Source organism: Ascaphus truei, chromosome 5 (assembly GCF_040206685.1).
Source record: "Ascaphus truei isolate aAscTru1 chromosome 5, aAscTru1.hap1, whole genome shotgun sequence".
NCBI classification, from domain to species: domain Eukaryota; kingdom Metazoa; phylum Chordata; class Amphibia; order Anura; family Ascaphidae; genus Ascaphus; species Ascaphus truei.
In genome coordinates, this window is record NC_134487.1 from 34978576 (window position 1) to 34995961 (window position 17386).

The following is a 17386-nucleotide window of genomic DNA, read 5'->3' on the forward strand; positions in this document are numbered from 1 at the left end:
GACCCTACAACATGTTGCAAATAATAAAACTGTAGGTACCATGTTGTTCCTCTACTTGTGCTGGACAGAGGCCAGTCCAAGCTATTCCTATGGAAGTCACAAAACCGATGCAGTTTACCACACACAAGCTTACAGGACCTAAAACGTGCACTGTGTACCTGCTAAATAGGAGGCTATGGAATAATTTCATTAACATTTCTGTCTCTGTTTCCAGTCATATCTCCCTCACCTGGGACCTGGCACCTTGAAGGACAGTGACATGGTAGGCACACAAGACAGGGTGCTCAAAGAAAAAAAATTCACTCAAATGCACACCACTGAGAATTAAGATGTAACTTTTAATAATATTACTTAAAACATATATTACCGAATGTAAGTGTAATAGTAATTTAAAAAAAATCAAGCTAGCAATAATGAGACGAAAAACCAATACTCCCTTTTTAATAATAAACACTGACACAGTGCGGTACTTGTCAAATGGTTAAACTCAGCGTTGATGGTAATCCCCAATAGGGGGAAAAGCTCAATAATGCACCTTTTGATAATACGTTATCTGAAGACCTTGAAGGACATGCTGAGCATCTCTGAATGTTGGTCCAGCACACTAAGAGATAACCCATCCAGCAAAGTATCCAACAGAAAAACAGCCCCCACAGCCTTATCACCAAACTCCCCTCTACTGCGGACAGATACAGACTGGAAAGGTGAGTAAATAAGGCACACAGCGGAGCTGCTGCAGTGCTGGGCCGCCTCCTCTTTGGGTTGCCAGGCACACACAGGCAGCCTCTCTCTCACACTCTACTACCGGGTCAGGGAGAGGAGAGAGCAGGCAGCTCCCATCCCTCCCACCTCCTCCTCCTGCTCCTCCTGCTCTGCATCCTTCCCCTCCCCTCTGCCAGTTATTACTGTACAACTAGTACACACACATACACACTCACTGTACCAGCTGCAGCACACACCATGGAAATCAGCTAACATGCAAAAACTGACACACATGCAGATATAAATACACTGTGTGTGTGTGTGTAATTAACATACACATCCAGTCTTCAGCTAGAGCACTTCTCCTCCTCCTCCTCTACTGCTGCTGCTACTGCCTCCTTATCTCCAAAACCTGGCCATTCATCAGGATTACACCAAGGACCCCTTCACCCACCCCCCCTCTCCCTGCACCTCATCTTCTCCACCTCACCACAAGCCCACCCTGCACATCAACTCTAAACCCAAGGGGGGGGCAATGTCCAAGAGCCTGAAGAAGAAGAACCACTGGACTAGCAAAGTCCACGAGAGTGTGGTTGGCAGGAGCCTGGAAGGGGAGCTGGGCTTTGAGATCAGAGGGGGTGCAGAGGACGGGCAGTTCCCACACCTGGGGGAGGTGAAGCCGGGGAAGGTGTCTTATCAAAGTGGCAAGCTGGTGCCGGAGGAACTGGTCCTGGAGGTCAACGAGACCCCGGTGGCCGGGCTCACCATCAGGGATGTGCTGGCTGTGATCAAGCACTGCAAGGACCCCATCAGGATCAAGTGTGTCAAGCAAGGTAAGCCTGCCTCCTCCACTCACACACACTGCTTCCTCTACTCACACACAGTGCCTCCTCCACTCACACACAGTGCCTCCTCCACTCACACACACTGCCTCCTCCACTCACAGACACTGCCTCCTCCACTCACACACTGCTTCCTCCACTCACACACAGTGCCTCCATCACTCACACACAGTGCCTCCTCCACTCACACACACTGCCTCCTCCACTCACACACGCTGCCTCCTCCACTCACACACACTGCCTCCTCCACTCACACACACTGCCTCCTCCACTCACACACACTTCTTCCTCCACTCACACTGCCTCCTCAACTCACACACACACTGCCTCCTCCACTTACACATAGTGCCTCTTCTATCTGTGAAACCTGACTTTTATTTATCCTAGTGCAAAGAGGAACCTCGTAGGTTGTGTTACATTTAGGCTCTGCTACTTGTGGCTGGGCTTGCAGGCTGTGCTGCTGCTGGCTTTTATGTACAGTCAAGCATTTCATGAAAGTGTTGTGTCTCCATCAACTCCTATAATTGCCCAAATTGGTACCACTCCCACTGTTGTTGTCAACCCCGTCGTATTATTTCTTGCGGGCAACTTCTGGCATGCAATGGCATTGTAGGAGTTGGGTTACCCTTGCAGGCAATCCACCCCAAAGGCTCCTGAGATGGGGGAGTGGTGACAGAGGACAAGCTGAGCTCCGCAATGCAGCGCTGTGTGGCAGAGGAAACACACTCAGATACAGGCTGGTGTTTCAGCTGCTGCCGGAGTCACTTTGTTTTTACAGCTGCAGAAGCGACTTCTTGGAGTTTGGGGATTTCTTGGTGCTGGCAAGGAGGTTAACACAGTGTGTGCATCAGTGACAGCGATGTGCTGTGGGGGGGGGGGGGGGGGGGGGCTGCATGTGCCCAAGCAGCTGAAACTTCAGGGCATGGGCTGTGGTGGCTGTGCTGGGATCTGTAGGCTGCTTGCAGGGACAGTGCACTGGTTGTAATTGTCAATGTGTGTAGGTGACAGCATCACAAGGGTTTGGGAGTAAATCTCAACTGCTTTGTATAGTGGAATTTATTGTATTTATTTTTTTAGAACAGATAGACTATGTACTAAGGGAGTTTACAGGAATAAAAGTTATAGGAACAATACTTTTGTAAACAAAAATCTGTCTTATAATTTTTCATTGCATAATTAAGATGCAGTATAATTAAACTGATATAGATGTAGATATGTATACACTGGAGCTTCAAATATCTATATAAAACTTTACAGGATATACATTAGAATATAAGAGTACAGGAGAATATTATCAGTATAGCACTACATGTTTTAAAGTAAATCATAGGGAGAAACAAATATTTCCCCGAAGAGCTGACACTCTAAAATTGCATTTTGGAACCCATGCCGGGAAAGTACGTGTAATTGTATAGGTTCGTAGTACTTGGCAAACTGGGTAAGGTTCCTCCGGAGAGGGCAGGAGTCAAAGCTATTGAAAGGGTTAATTGAGAATGTGAATTTTCAGGTCTGCAGATTCTTTTAGAGGAAGAGACTTACAGGGCTAGAAAGACAACCTTGAGCAGAGCACAGGAGATGAACAGGGACATACAGTACTGTAGTAATAGATCAGAGCGTAGCTTAAAAGGATAGGTTCAAGAGTGTAGAGAGCCTTGAAGGACTTTGTAGTTAAAATGTAGTGGGTAAAAGAGAGGGAAGTAAGAAGAGGAATATTGCAGTGCAAATATGTTGTTAAGTTCATGTTGATTAAAGAACCAAATAAGACGGAACAATACTGTGAGATATCACATTGACTGAAGCAGTCAAAAAAGTAGCAGCATTGTGTGTGATATAAAGAGAGATTCATTTTGTTAAATAAGATTTTTTTAAAGTTTTCTTGCAGTAAGAATAAAAGGGGAGGGATACCGTTTATTGCATAGCATTTTGTTTTAATAAAGGCTTTATCAAACTAACTTCGGACATTGTAAACTTACCTTTTTGCGGTGTTGCAGTGAGGTTTCTGAAAGTTGCTCTGAAATAGTTTAGAAATACGTGTGTGTTTTTTATTTTTATTCTCATGACATGCACAACAAGCCGATCTGGATTAGACTCGGCCATGCGTCTGACTTGTTAGATCTAATACTTTTGCACCTCACATAATACCCAGTGCTTTACATTTAAGCAGGGTTACTGCACGTCAGGTTAACGGCCGCTCTAATTGAATGAGAACAATCAGGTTATTTACAAGAGCTGGAGCTCTTTGTAACAATGAAAATGATCTCATGACAGGGTGCACATCTCTGCCAGGCCCTACCAGTCACATGAAGTCATCTTTGAAAGTAACATTAACTGCATTTCTGTTATCTGCTGCTAAAGCAACACAGCGATTACTTTGCTGACAGTAACATTGAAGATGACACCTATGGTGTTTGAAAAGCTATGTACACTACAATTCTGTATAAATCTCCTGTTGGTATATAAAGGGTCTACAACCTGCAACAAATCTGCATGTTTTCAGGACTAACCAGGGTACGAGAACTTTGAAGGTCATTTTGCTCACAAAAGTGACACATACTGTATCAGCTATGTCCACCCAGGAATGTTATCTGCACCCAGCATGTGTGTTATGGATTTTCTCACGATGTGGGCTATCCGTGGCACAATACACTAGGTATAACTGCATTGAAGTGTCAGAAATCTGGGGGGTTTTTGCATTCGGAATAAAGTTGTACAGCAAATAAAAATCTCACTTGTGAGCACATTCACATGTCTCGGACAGGTTCACAAACCTGCCTTTCTCCATCATTCCCTTATCTTACAATTCTTCCACTGTAGATTGGGATTCTGGGTAATGACAGGCAAATGAGCACTCGCAAAGTGTCACCTTTTGCCTCTTGTCCATTTTAACGTGGACCCCTATAAGCTTCCGCCTGCCGAATTACACAGCGTTTCAGCACAGCCTGGGTTAATGAAGTGCATAGCCAGTAACCCTTCTCAAAGACAGCTATTTTGATCTTTTGGTTGGTTGGTTGGTTACTGGCTTTACAATGTGAAGTAGTTACAATCGGAAACCAAAAAAAAGTTATGTGAGTAAAAAAGTGACAAAAACTCTCCCCCGTACAGTGTGCAGCAAATAAACACACCATACCAAAAAGTTGGGAACTCTTAGGGGCTGTTCCTGCTAGGATTACAGTTAGCTAGGGGGCAGTGACGTGTGTACCATCAATAATGGTGATGACCCCTTCTAAGAACATCGGGCAAATATATTATTTTTAAATCATTTTGTAGCTTTTTAACGTCTCCTTGGTAACCAAATGCTTTGGAAAGTTTTTACAATCTTTCCCTAATCTCTTTTGTGTAAACTGCTGCTTACACCGGCAGTGTTAATTTACACTATATACTGTATATAGAAATCTTTTGTTGTTTTGTGTAAACTAATTACGCTGCCATCATTATTAATTAGCTCAAGAGACCAAAAGGAACCAGATGAGATAACAATGGGACACAGACCTGAAATAAATATCAATGTGTTACTTTTCAAAGGAAACACACAAGTAACAAATAATAGGGCAATTGAATCTTGCCAACAGAGCCGATCACAGGTTGTGTAAATGGCAACACAATCTCAAGCAGTTTAGGAATTTGCAGCAGTTTTTAACGTTTTACGTTTGCATATGACCCCTTTAAGCAATAGACTGCGGGACTATTCCCAAAACTGTTGGAGAAGCAATTCATTGCTTTGCAATGTGCTGTGGAGCAAAAGTGAACAATTTCTCCTTTTATTACAACCACTCAATGACTGTATTTGTGTTTTTCTTGTATATCACTGACATTGTACATAGTGCTGCCGTAGAACTTTTGCTGGCACGTTTTCCTGTCCCGTAGAGCTTACACACTATGATTTTGGTCCCTTATGAACAGGGAGCTAAAGTGACTTGCCCACGGTCACAAGGAGTTGACACAAGGATTTGAACCGGGCTTCGGGGTTGCACACTCATTGTCGTTGTTCATCAAAGTCAGTGTCGTTACTTACTGACCTACTCCTGTGCACAGTGGCTTGTCCTACATTTACCACTAACTTCTACCTGACTGTATAAAATATATACTGTATATAGAAATCTAGTTTTGTACTGCTAGTCCTTTATATTATGGCACAACTTTTCAACTCACAGTTCCTTCCGGCAAAATGTATGTCAGACATCTTTGGCATTTCTGTAATCTGGCCCATTGTAAAATAAGTAAATAAAAACTCAAAAGCTAAATAAAAGCTTTCTCAGTCCATATCAATGCCAATAAAGTACAACACTTGACAGGTTGTGGTTGTAAATTAAAGTTGTAATGAAGTTAAAGCCCATAGGCCCAAATCCACAAAGCTACATTAAAAAGTGTATCTTCAAAGGACAATAAGTTATGTTTTCTTACATGAAGACTAACAGCATAACGTTAACTATAACAGCTGTTAGATATAATGATTTGCAAATGAGGCATTATTAGAACATTGCCGATCCGCTAAAGTCCGTTAAGTTTAAGCAGTAACTTAACATTACGTCACTTGGGTCATACCTAAACTTGGCCTTACATTCAGACCTTGAAATATCATAGGGTTTAGACAGGGTTTGGATGGATGGAACACCGCAGTTGGGTAGGATTTAACTAACATAGAGTTATTTCGCTCTCCTCTCTCAACTTGAGCTAAAGACTTGAGGTCACTCTGTTCCCCAACTGTACTGCGCTGTGGAATATGTTGACGCTTTACAAATAACGCTAATAAAGGCTTATTTCAGGGTCTGGATCAGTGTAATGCAAAAAAGTACTTTACGTCAGCGGTGCGCAAACTGGGGGGCGCGACCCCCAGGGGGCGCGAGACTGCCTGCCAGGGGGGCACGCGGTTTAGAGAGGCCCCGCGCGCTTCCCGAAGGCACTTAAATTAAGTGCCGAGGGAGCTGCAGGGCCTCTGCAAATGATGCCGTGAGGTCATGTGACGTCATGACGCCGGAGCCGGGGTTGGGGGGAGGATTGGAGGGGGTGAGGTGACCGCCGGCAGGGGGTGCAGGGAATCAAGTTTGCGCCCCCCTGCATTACGTCACAGTACTGGAAGATAATGCAACGTTATGCTACAATAACTTGACATTAAGCCTATGCTAATACGTTGTAGTGCGGCCGTTGTTTTTGCATATAATTAGCTGTGTGGATACTATGCTAACTCAGGGAACATAATGTCCGTTCCTGTTTCAGGTAACATCACATTATGAGCCCTGATTTAGCTTGACTTTTTCGGTCTAGCCTCCAGTCATGTCAAACATAGCTTTTACATTTGTTTTAGCATTGTAACTATGTTTCACAGCAAGGGTGTAGTCTAATTTCAAAATTCACAAAATAAAATATCACAAAATATGCAAATACATAGTGCTTTCATTATGTGCTCATCCCTGACTATGGAAGACGCATGCAGAGATTTTAACGTTAGAGTGATCAAGGCTAGGTTATTAAGCTGATCTTGTAAAGTACATGTGCACCCATTTTTTTAGCCTCCTTTTTGTCAAATATGATCTCACTATATGATTTCTCTACAATGGCGTACCTGTCACCTGAAAGATGTGATTAGGAGTCTCACCACTTGGTGCAAGCTATTTTAAAGAAGCCATTTGCCATGAGTTGCATCGTTTTAGAGAGTAACCTTCTAAGGCAAGGGGGGGCATTGACTACACCAGGGGTGGCCAACACCAGTCCTCAAGGGCCACCAACAGGTCATGTTCTCAGGATATCCCTGCTTCAGCACAGGTGGCTCAATCAGTGGCTCAGTCTTTGGCTGAACCACCTGTGCTGAAGCAGGGATATTCTGAAAACTTGATCTATTGGTGGCCCTTGGAGATTGGAGTTACCCACCCCTGCACTAAGTTGTTCTTAGGGGGGGTTATCTTTCTTCTTATACTGTAACTACCACAATTGAGTCAACAAGCCTATAAATGTGTTTTGACTACAGTTTTAAATAGTGAAAGGCTCATGTACGACTCTATTGAAGGAGTGGTGGGTTCATGAACAAATCTCCATGCAGAGGTGGTGAAGGAGTAAACAAGCTTCTTGAACTAGACACAAGTGTATCCTAAGCATGACATCTTTCCAGGCATCCCCAGGACATCTTTCACTGCAGTTAGGAATATTGGTTGACTACAGTAGGTGGGCAAGTTTCTGTCATGTTCCGTGTTTCTGTTTAAATGAGCTGTTCTTTACATTCTAATGAGCGTGTTTGTATGTAGCTGCAGATTGTCGGCACTAATGATTGAATTGTTTTTCAGTGTTTCTTAGACAAGTGGGTTTTTCTTTTTAGGGAACAAACATTCACAGGAGCCAGAATTTAATTTCTCATACTATTTGTTACCGGCTTTCCATGTGCGTTGTGCTTATGTTATACAGTTTTTTGCCACGTATGTTCAGGACTTAAGGGGTTATTCCTTAAACTGTGATAGTGCCGATCGGGGCATTACCGCTCGGAAAGTCCCATTGACTTCAATAAGAGTTTCCATGCGAAAATCGGCACCATCACTGCTTAATCAGTAACCCCATAGAGTCTCTATTTCCCACCACATTTTCCCATCAAATGGTTGGTCTTTGTTTGGTCTTTGGTTGGTCTTTGTTGTTAATAAGCAAACATAAGCAAACATTAACAGATAGGATCCTAACTCTTTCATGTCTGATGCATTAAGGGTCACAAAACAACCTGAATGCAAACTGACTTAATATGCAATATTACCCCTCAGTGTCAAGGCACTTTACAGTCCTTCAAAGTGAAACAGTAAACTGCTCATAAGTTATTTAGTAAGAAATCCAAAAAGCACCACAGAAATAGTTCTGCTTCTTTATCCGGAATATAATTGTGGGAACATGATACGCAGGAAAGGCTGGATTATATATAGAACAACAATTGTTTGGCTGTTGCTTATAAGAAACAGTTATGAAATAGCAAAGGTAATCCACACGTCTTGGATCAGGTGAGAAAATGTCACTGTGAGGTGTACGGAAAAAGGTCATACATAATACAGTTAGTAGTATATGGAGGAGCTACGTAGATGTGAGGATAGGCTCTGAGACATGTAGGTAGAGAATATAGAGATGGGTGAGGGGAGTGCAGAAATGAGATAGATAGATACAACACAATCCCCACAAGGGGGTTGGTATTAAACCAATCACCCACTGAGATCAGCACAAGTGGTCTGATAACCACAGTAAATGCCTATAAAATGTGGTATAGCACAGGTGACTATGTAGGTAGTCTGTGCTATTACTCATTGTTATCGCAAAACATATGGTATAACATAATAAATAACCTTTCAATGGAATTTAGTGGTAACTGTGGCACAGTATAGAGCGCACATTCAAGTTAGTGGTGTGAAAGGTGTCTTCCAGCACTAGGTGTCTTTTGGGTAAGCACTGCTTACTAAATATGGGCCATGAGGGCCGACCTTACCACTTACCAGGTCCAAGGCGGGATTCTGGCAGGGGGGCCCCTCCTCCAGGCAGCGCCACCTCTCCTCCAGCAGCGTCGTAACGTCATTATGTCATGGCAACGCGTCATCATGTGCCATCGGGTCGCCATGATAACACGACGCTGCAGAAGGAGATGGTAAGATCCCCGTAGACACCCACCCCCCTACCTACACACACACCTTGGGGTGAGCAGTGGAGTAGCGGTCTTGCCTCGGTCCGGAGACTCCCCAGCTCCCTCCTCCAGCTCTCCCTTCTCCTGTCGGGCGGAGGTTCCCAGCTCTGACAGGAGGAGGGCGCGCTGGACCCCCTTAAAGTGCGGGGCCCAGGGCAACCACCGTGCTCACCTTGCGCTAAGGCCGGCCCGCCCAGAATTTCCAGGGACACTGGCTATGCCTGTCCTCATGGAGGGCTTTAGGCCTGGAGTACTTTAGTATAGACAGGCAAGTAAAAAAGTCAGTAGTAGTAGTAATGTAGAAGTCATTTAAAAATAAAACGATGTTTACAAAAAGTTTGTAGGGATGAATTGACATTTACTTATTCTATACCCGCTGTGGCGGCCAATTGGGCCGTTTTCACACGAAATTCTCCATTGACTTGAGCAGATAGAAGACCCTTAAAGAGGGAGAGCTATCCTTGAAGGTACATGGTCAAAATACTATTAATCGAGAAGTGTTCCTTTAGTCCTTGGGCAAGGAAGTTCCTACATAATGAAAACACTTTACTGAAATACATAGCATGTTTTCCTGCATTGCTGTGCGTAAGTTGGAGGACATTCAGGAGGTGATATAAAAAAAACCTCTCTGCTTTTGTGAAACCTTCAGCAGGGTTGAACAGAACACGATGAGCGAAAGATGATGATGTACTAGTTTTTTAATTGGCATGTGTTGTGTTCTCAATGGTTGCAGTAAAGTCAAATCGCTACTTGGCACTCGTTTGTTACAGAAAAAGAATAGTGCTTTGGTTGTCTGGGATGAGGACCAAACATAAAAACGTTTAATGAGAAGCGGCATGAGTCACTCAAAATTAAGATTGAACACGAAATCTGTAATAGTAAATAGTGAAATTAATTAATAATCAAATATAAATAAGACATGTAAGACATCCAATATACTTCTCAAGAATTGGGTTTACGTGTTTTATCCCTATTGGGGTATTAAAGACTAATGGAGAATGCCTGTCTCAACACAAGGAGTTTGCAGGAAATAACAGAGAATACATTCTCCAAATGATGTTGAGAATACTCTGTGTTCCATTCCATAATTTTGCCTAAGATGACATACATGCAGACTGGTCTGTCTTCATATCATGTACCAAAGCTGCTAACAGACCAGTAAACAGAAACAAATACGCAGGACAGGATTATTATCACAGAGTTGACTTGTAGTAAAAAATAAATAAAAAAATAATGGTGGAAGAAGCCATGTAGATTTAAAAATATTTTGTAAGATGATCATGGAGTTGTACAGATTGGGTTACCATGGGTCTCCATCATTTTCATAATATACTGTAACTCTGCTTGTGTTGGACCAAGCAATGCGGCAGTTTCACTTTCAATGCAATTCATAGTAGCCAAAGTGATACATTCGGTTCTAAATCAGTCAACATCTACTCATGGTACTGTTACATATACATTGATGTTTGTTCAAAATGTCTTTCTTGGCATTCATTTGATGGCACAAATTGTGTTTTTGCGGCAAATAAATGCCCCCTTGGTATTTAATATCCTGGTAGATCATTTATATATATCCTCCTCAGTCGTGAAACTAAAATGTTGCATCACTAATTCATTTAAATACGAAGGGCAGATCCACAGAAGTCTAAGTCAAAATTGATAATGGACTTTAGTTTTCCCGAGCTAAACAGTGATCCAGATTTTGCCAACCAAGCTTCCGTCTTCACAGAGCCCATTATAAGTTCATGAAGACCTTAGTAAAACATTGTATCTTTCTTGTTTTTGATTGAAGACAAGAAATTGCAACTTTTATTCACATGGTAAATTTGTAGCTTCTGGGTTTGTCTCAAGAGAAGCACAATGGAATTCTGTCTTTTCTCGTACCTCCAATTTTCCATATTTGTTTTTAGATTTTACACTTTTTAAATATTTATTCCTCTTCTCTGTCCCTGTTAACTGCCTTTTTATTTTGTCTACCTCGCTACTTCTACCTTTTTGGCTACTTCATCGTTTTGATTTCCTCATTATGTATGTATGTATTTATTTATATAGCGCCATTAATGTACATAACGCTTCACAGCAGTAATACACGTGACAATTATATACTGTAAATAACAAACATTATTTTAAAATACACTGACACGTGATTAGCTAAGTTATTGATCGATCCATTCTCCTGTAATCGATTGCTGAAATTCAGCTGGGGGTTCACTAAATGCATCTTGGGTAATCTTCTGCTGCCCTGATGGCCAAAGTTCTGTGAGGAAGATCATGTGACCAGGCAGGCACAAGATTCAACTGGTTCACTGCTCGAGAGGGGGCAGGGCTCAAAAGGTGATGCTGTTTCAGAAGGGGAAGAGGATGTGACTTTGTAAATGGTTGCTATAGGAACAAAAATGCTTGTTACATTAGAATACATTAAAAATGTCTTTGAAATTTTTTATTTTTTTAAAATGCTACAAGTATTCTCATAGTACAGAACTGATTTATTTTAAAAAAATACACATATAGGATATTGCTTGAAATGCAGCTTTAAAGAGATCTGTAACATTGTCTTAAATTCATGTGAAAAGTACCCGTAACATTTATATAAATATTTAGATACAACTTCTAGTGCTTTAACTTGGAACGACACCATTATTTACCTCACCGTGCAATTATCCGATCTTTATTAATATTTATTTTGTAACATATTAATGTCCTAATAGTTTTGAATCTATGGTATTAGAAGCGTGACTTAAATTCTGTGTGTGATTCTTGTTATTTATTCTGCATCATACTTTACCGTTATGACACAGAATGCTTGGTAGATTCATTATTGAAACTTTTTTTTTGTTTTCTTGTAATGCGAGATCAAAGTTTTTCAACCGGGTTTCCTAGGAACCATTGGGTTACCCAGGCCAGGGGTGCGCAAACTGGGGGACGGGCACGGGGGGGTGGGGGAGGGGGGAAACTGCGGTTATAGCGGCCCCGGAGGCATTTACATTATATGCTGAAATGACGTGACCTCACATGACCCTGCTGCATCATTAGATGCCGGAGCCGAGCAGGGGAGGGAAAGGACGTGAGCAGAGGGTGAGAGCAGGCAGGGGGCGCAGGGAAAAGAGTTTGCGCACCCCTGCCCCAGGCATCCCCAAAGAGTTTTGTGCAATATTCAGGTAATTTGAAAATTGTACCAAATACAGAAGAATTTACAATGCATCTGATCTCAGACGCACTATTAGAGAGGATTGGGGTTCCTTACAATGTTTCTAATCGTAGACGCGCTATTAGAGATGGTTAGGGTTCCTTATAATGCATCTGATCTCAGGCGCTCTGTTAGAGAGGGTTGGGGTTGCTTACAATGCATCTGATCTCAGACGCGCTATTAGAGTGGGTTGGGGTTCCGTACAATGCATCTGATCTCAGGCGCGCTGTTAGAGAGGGTTGGGGTTCCGCAGAATTTCACAATATAATTATACGGTTCCTTAACAAAAAAAAGGTTGAACACCTGATTATGAGTGTATGTTTCTTTGAACTTAATGATAGAATTCTCTGTATGCACACGCACCCAAATTCCAACAATTATGAAGATTGTACTCTACTGGATATTAGTCCTATTAATCTTTTTAATAATAAAGTGATTAAAGAAACACATATGACCTTGTTTATACAGCTAACTATTGTAGGCCTACAGTATATAAATAAAGTAACCCATTAGCAATATGGTAGCAGATATGAGATTGGTCCTTCTCAAATTGCAGACCTGGTAAACTTTATCTTGTCATTCGAAATAACTTTGCAAGCTATAGTCCTTGGAGAACATATTACAGAAATAAAGTTGGCAAATTAGTTTTTGATGTATTTACCTATAAAGTATGGTCTGACTGTTACCCTTTCAGTATATTTGTTTTAGATTACTACCTTTTCTTCACAAGGCTATGGGTAGGTAGTTACTGTAGTTAGTTTATTTCATTTAATATAAAACAATTGTTTCATTTATTATGCAAATGTATGTCCCAACATATAGTTAATTGATTTGTACAGTAGGTCCCTCAGTCGCCTAATGCTCATGCCTGAGAAAGGTATACAGAGGTGGACAATGCTGTCTGCCGTATTTGTGTTGATTGCACTGCAGTGTTGAGATGCTACTGTAAATGTTGCTATCTTTTTTTTTACGCTGAAAGTGTAACATGTAAAACTGCTTTAATGTGTACATAATTGCAGTTTATTGTTGATTTTTTTTTTAATAATGAATGTTGGCTTGGGTTATGTAGTTAATTTAGTGCATAATATTCTTTATAAGTGTTGTAATTAGTGGTATTCAACGTACTGTCTTTTGTGCTGTCGATGTGGCGTATGTTGTCTTTTTGAAATATATTAATCATTAGATTCATCTGTCATCAGGCTTTCATTTAGGGTATGTGTTGAAATCATACACGTTGGCTTCCTTAAAGGAGAAATTCACCCTAACTAACCTTCATTTTGTTACAGGATTGGAACTGTAGAGTCCTCCAGAGTTAAAACGCACTATTTTCAGCTTCAGGGACCCCCGGCCACTGGTGACCGGTATTACTTCCTGGTTTTTAAAGGGGATGTATATGGCCATCCAATGGGAAGGCCCCAATCTCAGGCTCCCAGCCTTCCTCAGAGAGAAGGAACAACTACTAACTTTAGGACGGTCCTGCCCTTAAGCAGAGCCAGAAGGCGGGCACCCCGTTGTCCCAGCTACAACAGGATGTACCACTTCCTGCTGTCACTCAAGTGCAGCACCAGAGGTGAGGGGGAAAACCTCATACAAACTACTGACAACCTGATAGTACCAGGGTTTACTGCCAGCCCTACGGCAGAATAGTAGTCTGGGTTGGCCCTGCTACATTTGCATTAACACCTAATGGTCATAGAAAGTGAGCTACTACTGTACAGATTTGTTAAATGATGTGTTTTCATGTACAGGTGTAAGCTTTCATACAGTAGTTCTCTCCTCTGGAAATAGTGATCATTCCTCTCACGTTATGCATCATTTAGTACTATAAAGAAGAAGCATTTCAAAGTCCCTGTCAGATAAAGCTACTACGTGTAATATCTTCTAAAATTATATTGCCATAAATGACAACATAGAATGTAAAAATAAGCTCATTACGCGTCTTTATTATAAGCAAATTGGCTTTAAAGTGATTAGATTTTATATAGCATTTAAAATGAAAATTTACATGCTGATAATTACTACGGCAAATGGTGGAAAAGATGCGACACTTTTTCAATTCGCCGAGACTGTAGACACATAACATCTGTTATTTTTCACACAAAGCATAACAAAATTCTACTGTGCATTAATATGTTTTGTACATAAAAATTCGGCACCTTCCAGAAAACAGGAAAGCAACATCTGGTAGTGCCAGTAAAAAAAAGTAGTAAGGGCACCTGGTGTACTAGGGCTACCTATAGCAGGGACTACCCATAGTAGGGGCTACCTATAGAGCAGTAGTGGCCAGCGCCAGTCCTCCTGGGCCACCAAGAAGTCAGGTTTTAAGGATATCCCTGCTTCAGCACGGGTAGCTCAGTCTTTGGCAACATAGTGGTGGTTGAAAAGAACACAAGTTTTCAGGACCACCAAGGTCTCTACTGCAGTCAGATATTCTTTTTATATCTACCTTACTTTTCTTTGGCTAGGACGACCTAGTAACGAAGCTAGTGACACAGTACATGGACATTGCAGACTAAGAGTTGCAGTAAGTCTCTAAAATTGTTTTCTCAGATAGTTAATCATGCCAAACGGTTTAAGTTAACTTCCTGAAAATGTTCTTAAAATGTAAGACAGACTACCAAAAAGATGCACGCCATTAAATTTGACATTTCATAGAAAGTTGTTTTTTTAATCAGTTTTATAAGCAAAAATCATAGATTCCCAAACGTTGACGTAGACCACCTATTATTGAGGAACTTTTTACAATTCATGGGTGTATAGAAGCATTCTGAAAGGTACTGATGACTTAGTAAACATAGTTTAAATAAACAGTAGTGTTCCCTACTAAAATAGGAAAAATGCATATGTCTGTAGATACAGTATAGAGTGTTTTTTCCATTTTCCGATACAATAGCCAAAATATAGGCTACTAAGTTTTTGGTAGTTTAACCAACAGCTGCTGTTCCCTGTTGCTGAGGAAAATGGTCTGTATGATAAAATCGTTATTATTTCATTTTCAAGGAGAATTACAAAATAAGAATAATGTGTCGTTATTTAAAAGCAGCAAGCCCCTCTAATTAGCCCTCTCTTTTATGATAGGATGAAACCGATAGGTGCGGGGAGGCGGCTCTCCAGAGCTGACCCCCCTAGTTCCCGATGTACTGTACTTAAAGTGAAGTTACCAGTAGTACTTCCTGGTTTTTAAAAGGGATTTAAATGGCCATCCAATAGGAAGCCACAACCAATTCTGTTGTGGCATCCTATTGGCCCAAGATTTGGCATCCATAGGTGTTTCCTCTGGGCTGGGAAATATAAACCCAGTAACTTCACCAGTCGTTATCTCTGGAACTAGCAGGTCCCCAAAGTGGAAAATATTGTGGTTTAGCTCTAGAAAAAGCCCTGGCGTGCATCCTGTAAAAATGTAGGGGTGCTTTGAGTGCCAACATTTCCTGGTTTTTTTAAATAACCGGTTTAAATCCTGCTTGCTCCGTGCTAGCCAACTATTGCCGTGTTTGTGTAATGTTTCTGCAATTAATTTGACTACTCATTAAAATGAGGTTAATCTCATGTCATGTATCTTAACTAATAAAACATGTTGATAGGTAGATATGGGGACAACAGGAAAACAAGTAGTTACATGCAAACTTTTGACGCAATGTTTCCATTAGATAAGTTTTATAAATTAACTTCTTCAAATTATGTGCACACACACTTTCACTCAAACACACTGGTAATAAAACTAACAACGAAATATGGCCCAAATGATAAAATCCCTTTAAATGTTCAAACCACAGCTATCAGTCCCATTATCAGTCCAGTGTTCTGAGGGAACCACGGTCCAGCACAACCACAAGCAGTGTCCCCTGTGCTTGAATTAATAACCATATACAGTACATTCCTATCTGATGAGACTGCGAAAACAAATGACTGGGTGATTTTAATTAAACGAGTCTTCTACTTTTTAACCGCTTATATAGCAACTTTTTTCTGTCTAACAAATTCAAAATTAGTGCAGGTTGTAAACTATGATTAGTGGGTTAGTGCAGCGGTGCGCAAACTCGGGGGGGCGCAATATTTTCTAGGGGGACAGCGGTTACAGAGACCCCGCGCCCTTCCCCAAGGCATTTAAAGTAAATGCTGGGGGAGGCGTGAGGCCTCTGCAACATCATTTACCTGCTGCCAGCCGGCTCGTCGGCGACACGTCGCCATGGCAATGCGGCATCAAATTGCGCTGCGGGGTCACGTGATGTGACGTCACATGACCCGTGGCATCATTTAACACCGGGTCGTAGGAGCCAAAACGCTGGAGCTGCGAGGCAGGGGGGCGCAGGTCAAAAACTTTGCGCACCCCTGGGTTAGTGCATGGGTGCGCACACTTTCTGCGCTGCGCCCCCTGCCTGCTCAGCCCCAGTGCTCGCGCCCCCCTTACCTAGGAACCGGTGTCAAATGACGCCTCGGGGTCATGTGATGGTGACGCATTGATCGAAGGTAAGTAAGTTACAGAGGCCTTGCGTGCTCCCCAGCATTTCATTTAAATGCTTGGGAAGAGTGCGGGGCCTCTGTAACCGCCGTGCCCCCCCAAAAAATTCTTGCACCCCGAGTTTGCGCACCCCTGGGTTAGTTGTTCCTTTACAGACCCTAACATGTGACATCTTCATGTTACATTTGTATGAATGAGGCAGCCTTATTTGATGGGTGCATTTATATATGGGTGCATTTCAACAATTGCTTTGCAACAATCTTAAAAACTTCCATAAATCTCCATAATATACTATGTAGTCCCCTTCTAAAACCAGGCCCGTTTTAGCATGTTAGAGGTTCATTTACAGTGTCGTTTCACATTCCGGAGCCTCTGCTTCACGCTACTGCAGGATACAGCTTGTGCAGCTTTACCATGGGTATGGCAACTGAACCCTTCCCTGGCAGCTAACAGCCTATGGTCCCACAAACCTGATCTAATCCATAACCTTGCATTGTTAAACCAGGATTGAAATAACCAAAACACAATATGCATCACAAGGGACACATGGAAATCCTATT

The 17386-nt window shown here is 41.9% G+C and overlaps 1 protein-coding gene across 14 annotated transcripts in view; it reads left to right on the plus strand.

Annotated features, from left to right (window-relative positions):
- The first annotated feature begins 872 nt into the window (after positions 1-872).
- Positions 873-17386, plus strand: part of MAGI2 (membrane associated guanylate kinase, WW and PDZ domain containing 2) — a 1068715-nt gene continuing 1052201 nt past the window's right edge. For 11 of the 14 annotated variants that reach the window (XM_075599590.1, XM_075599592.1, XM_075599594.1 and 8 more), the window contains exon 1: positions 874-1535. In XM_075599590.1, coding sequence (XP_075455705.1) covers positions 1238-1535 — 298 coding nt within the window. In that variant the 5' untranslated portion in view covers positions 874-1237. Of the gene's footprint in view, positions 1536-17386 lie in introns of all 14 variants that reach the window. The other 3 variants (XM_075599598.1, XM_075599601.1, XM_075599604.1) reach the window with 2 other exon arrangements.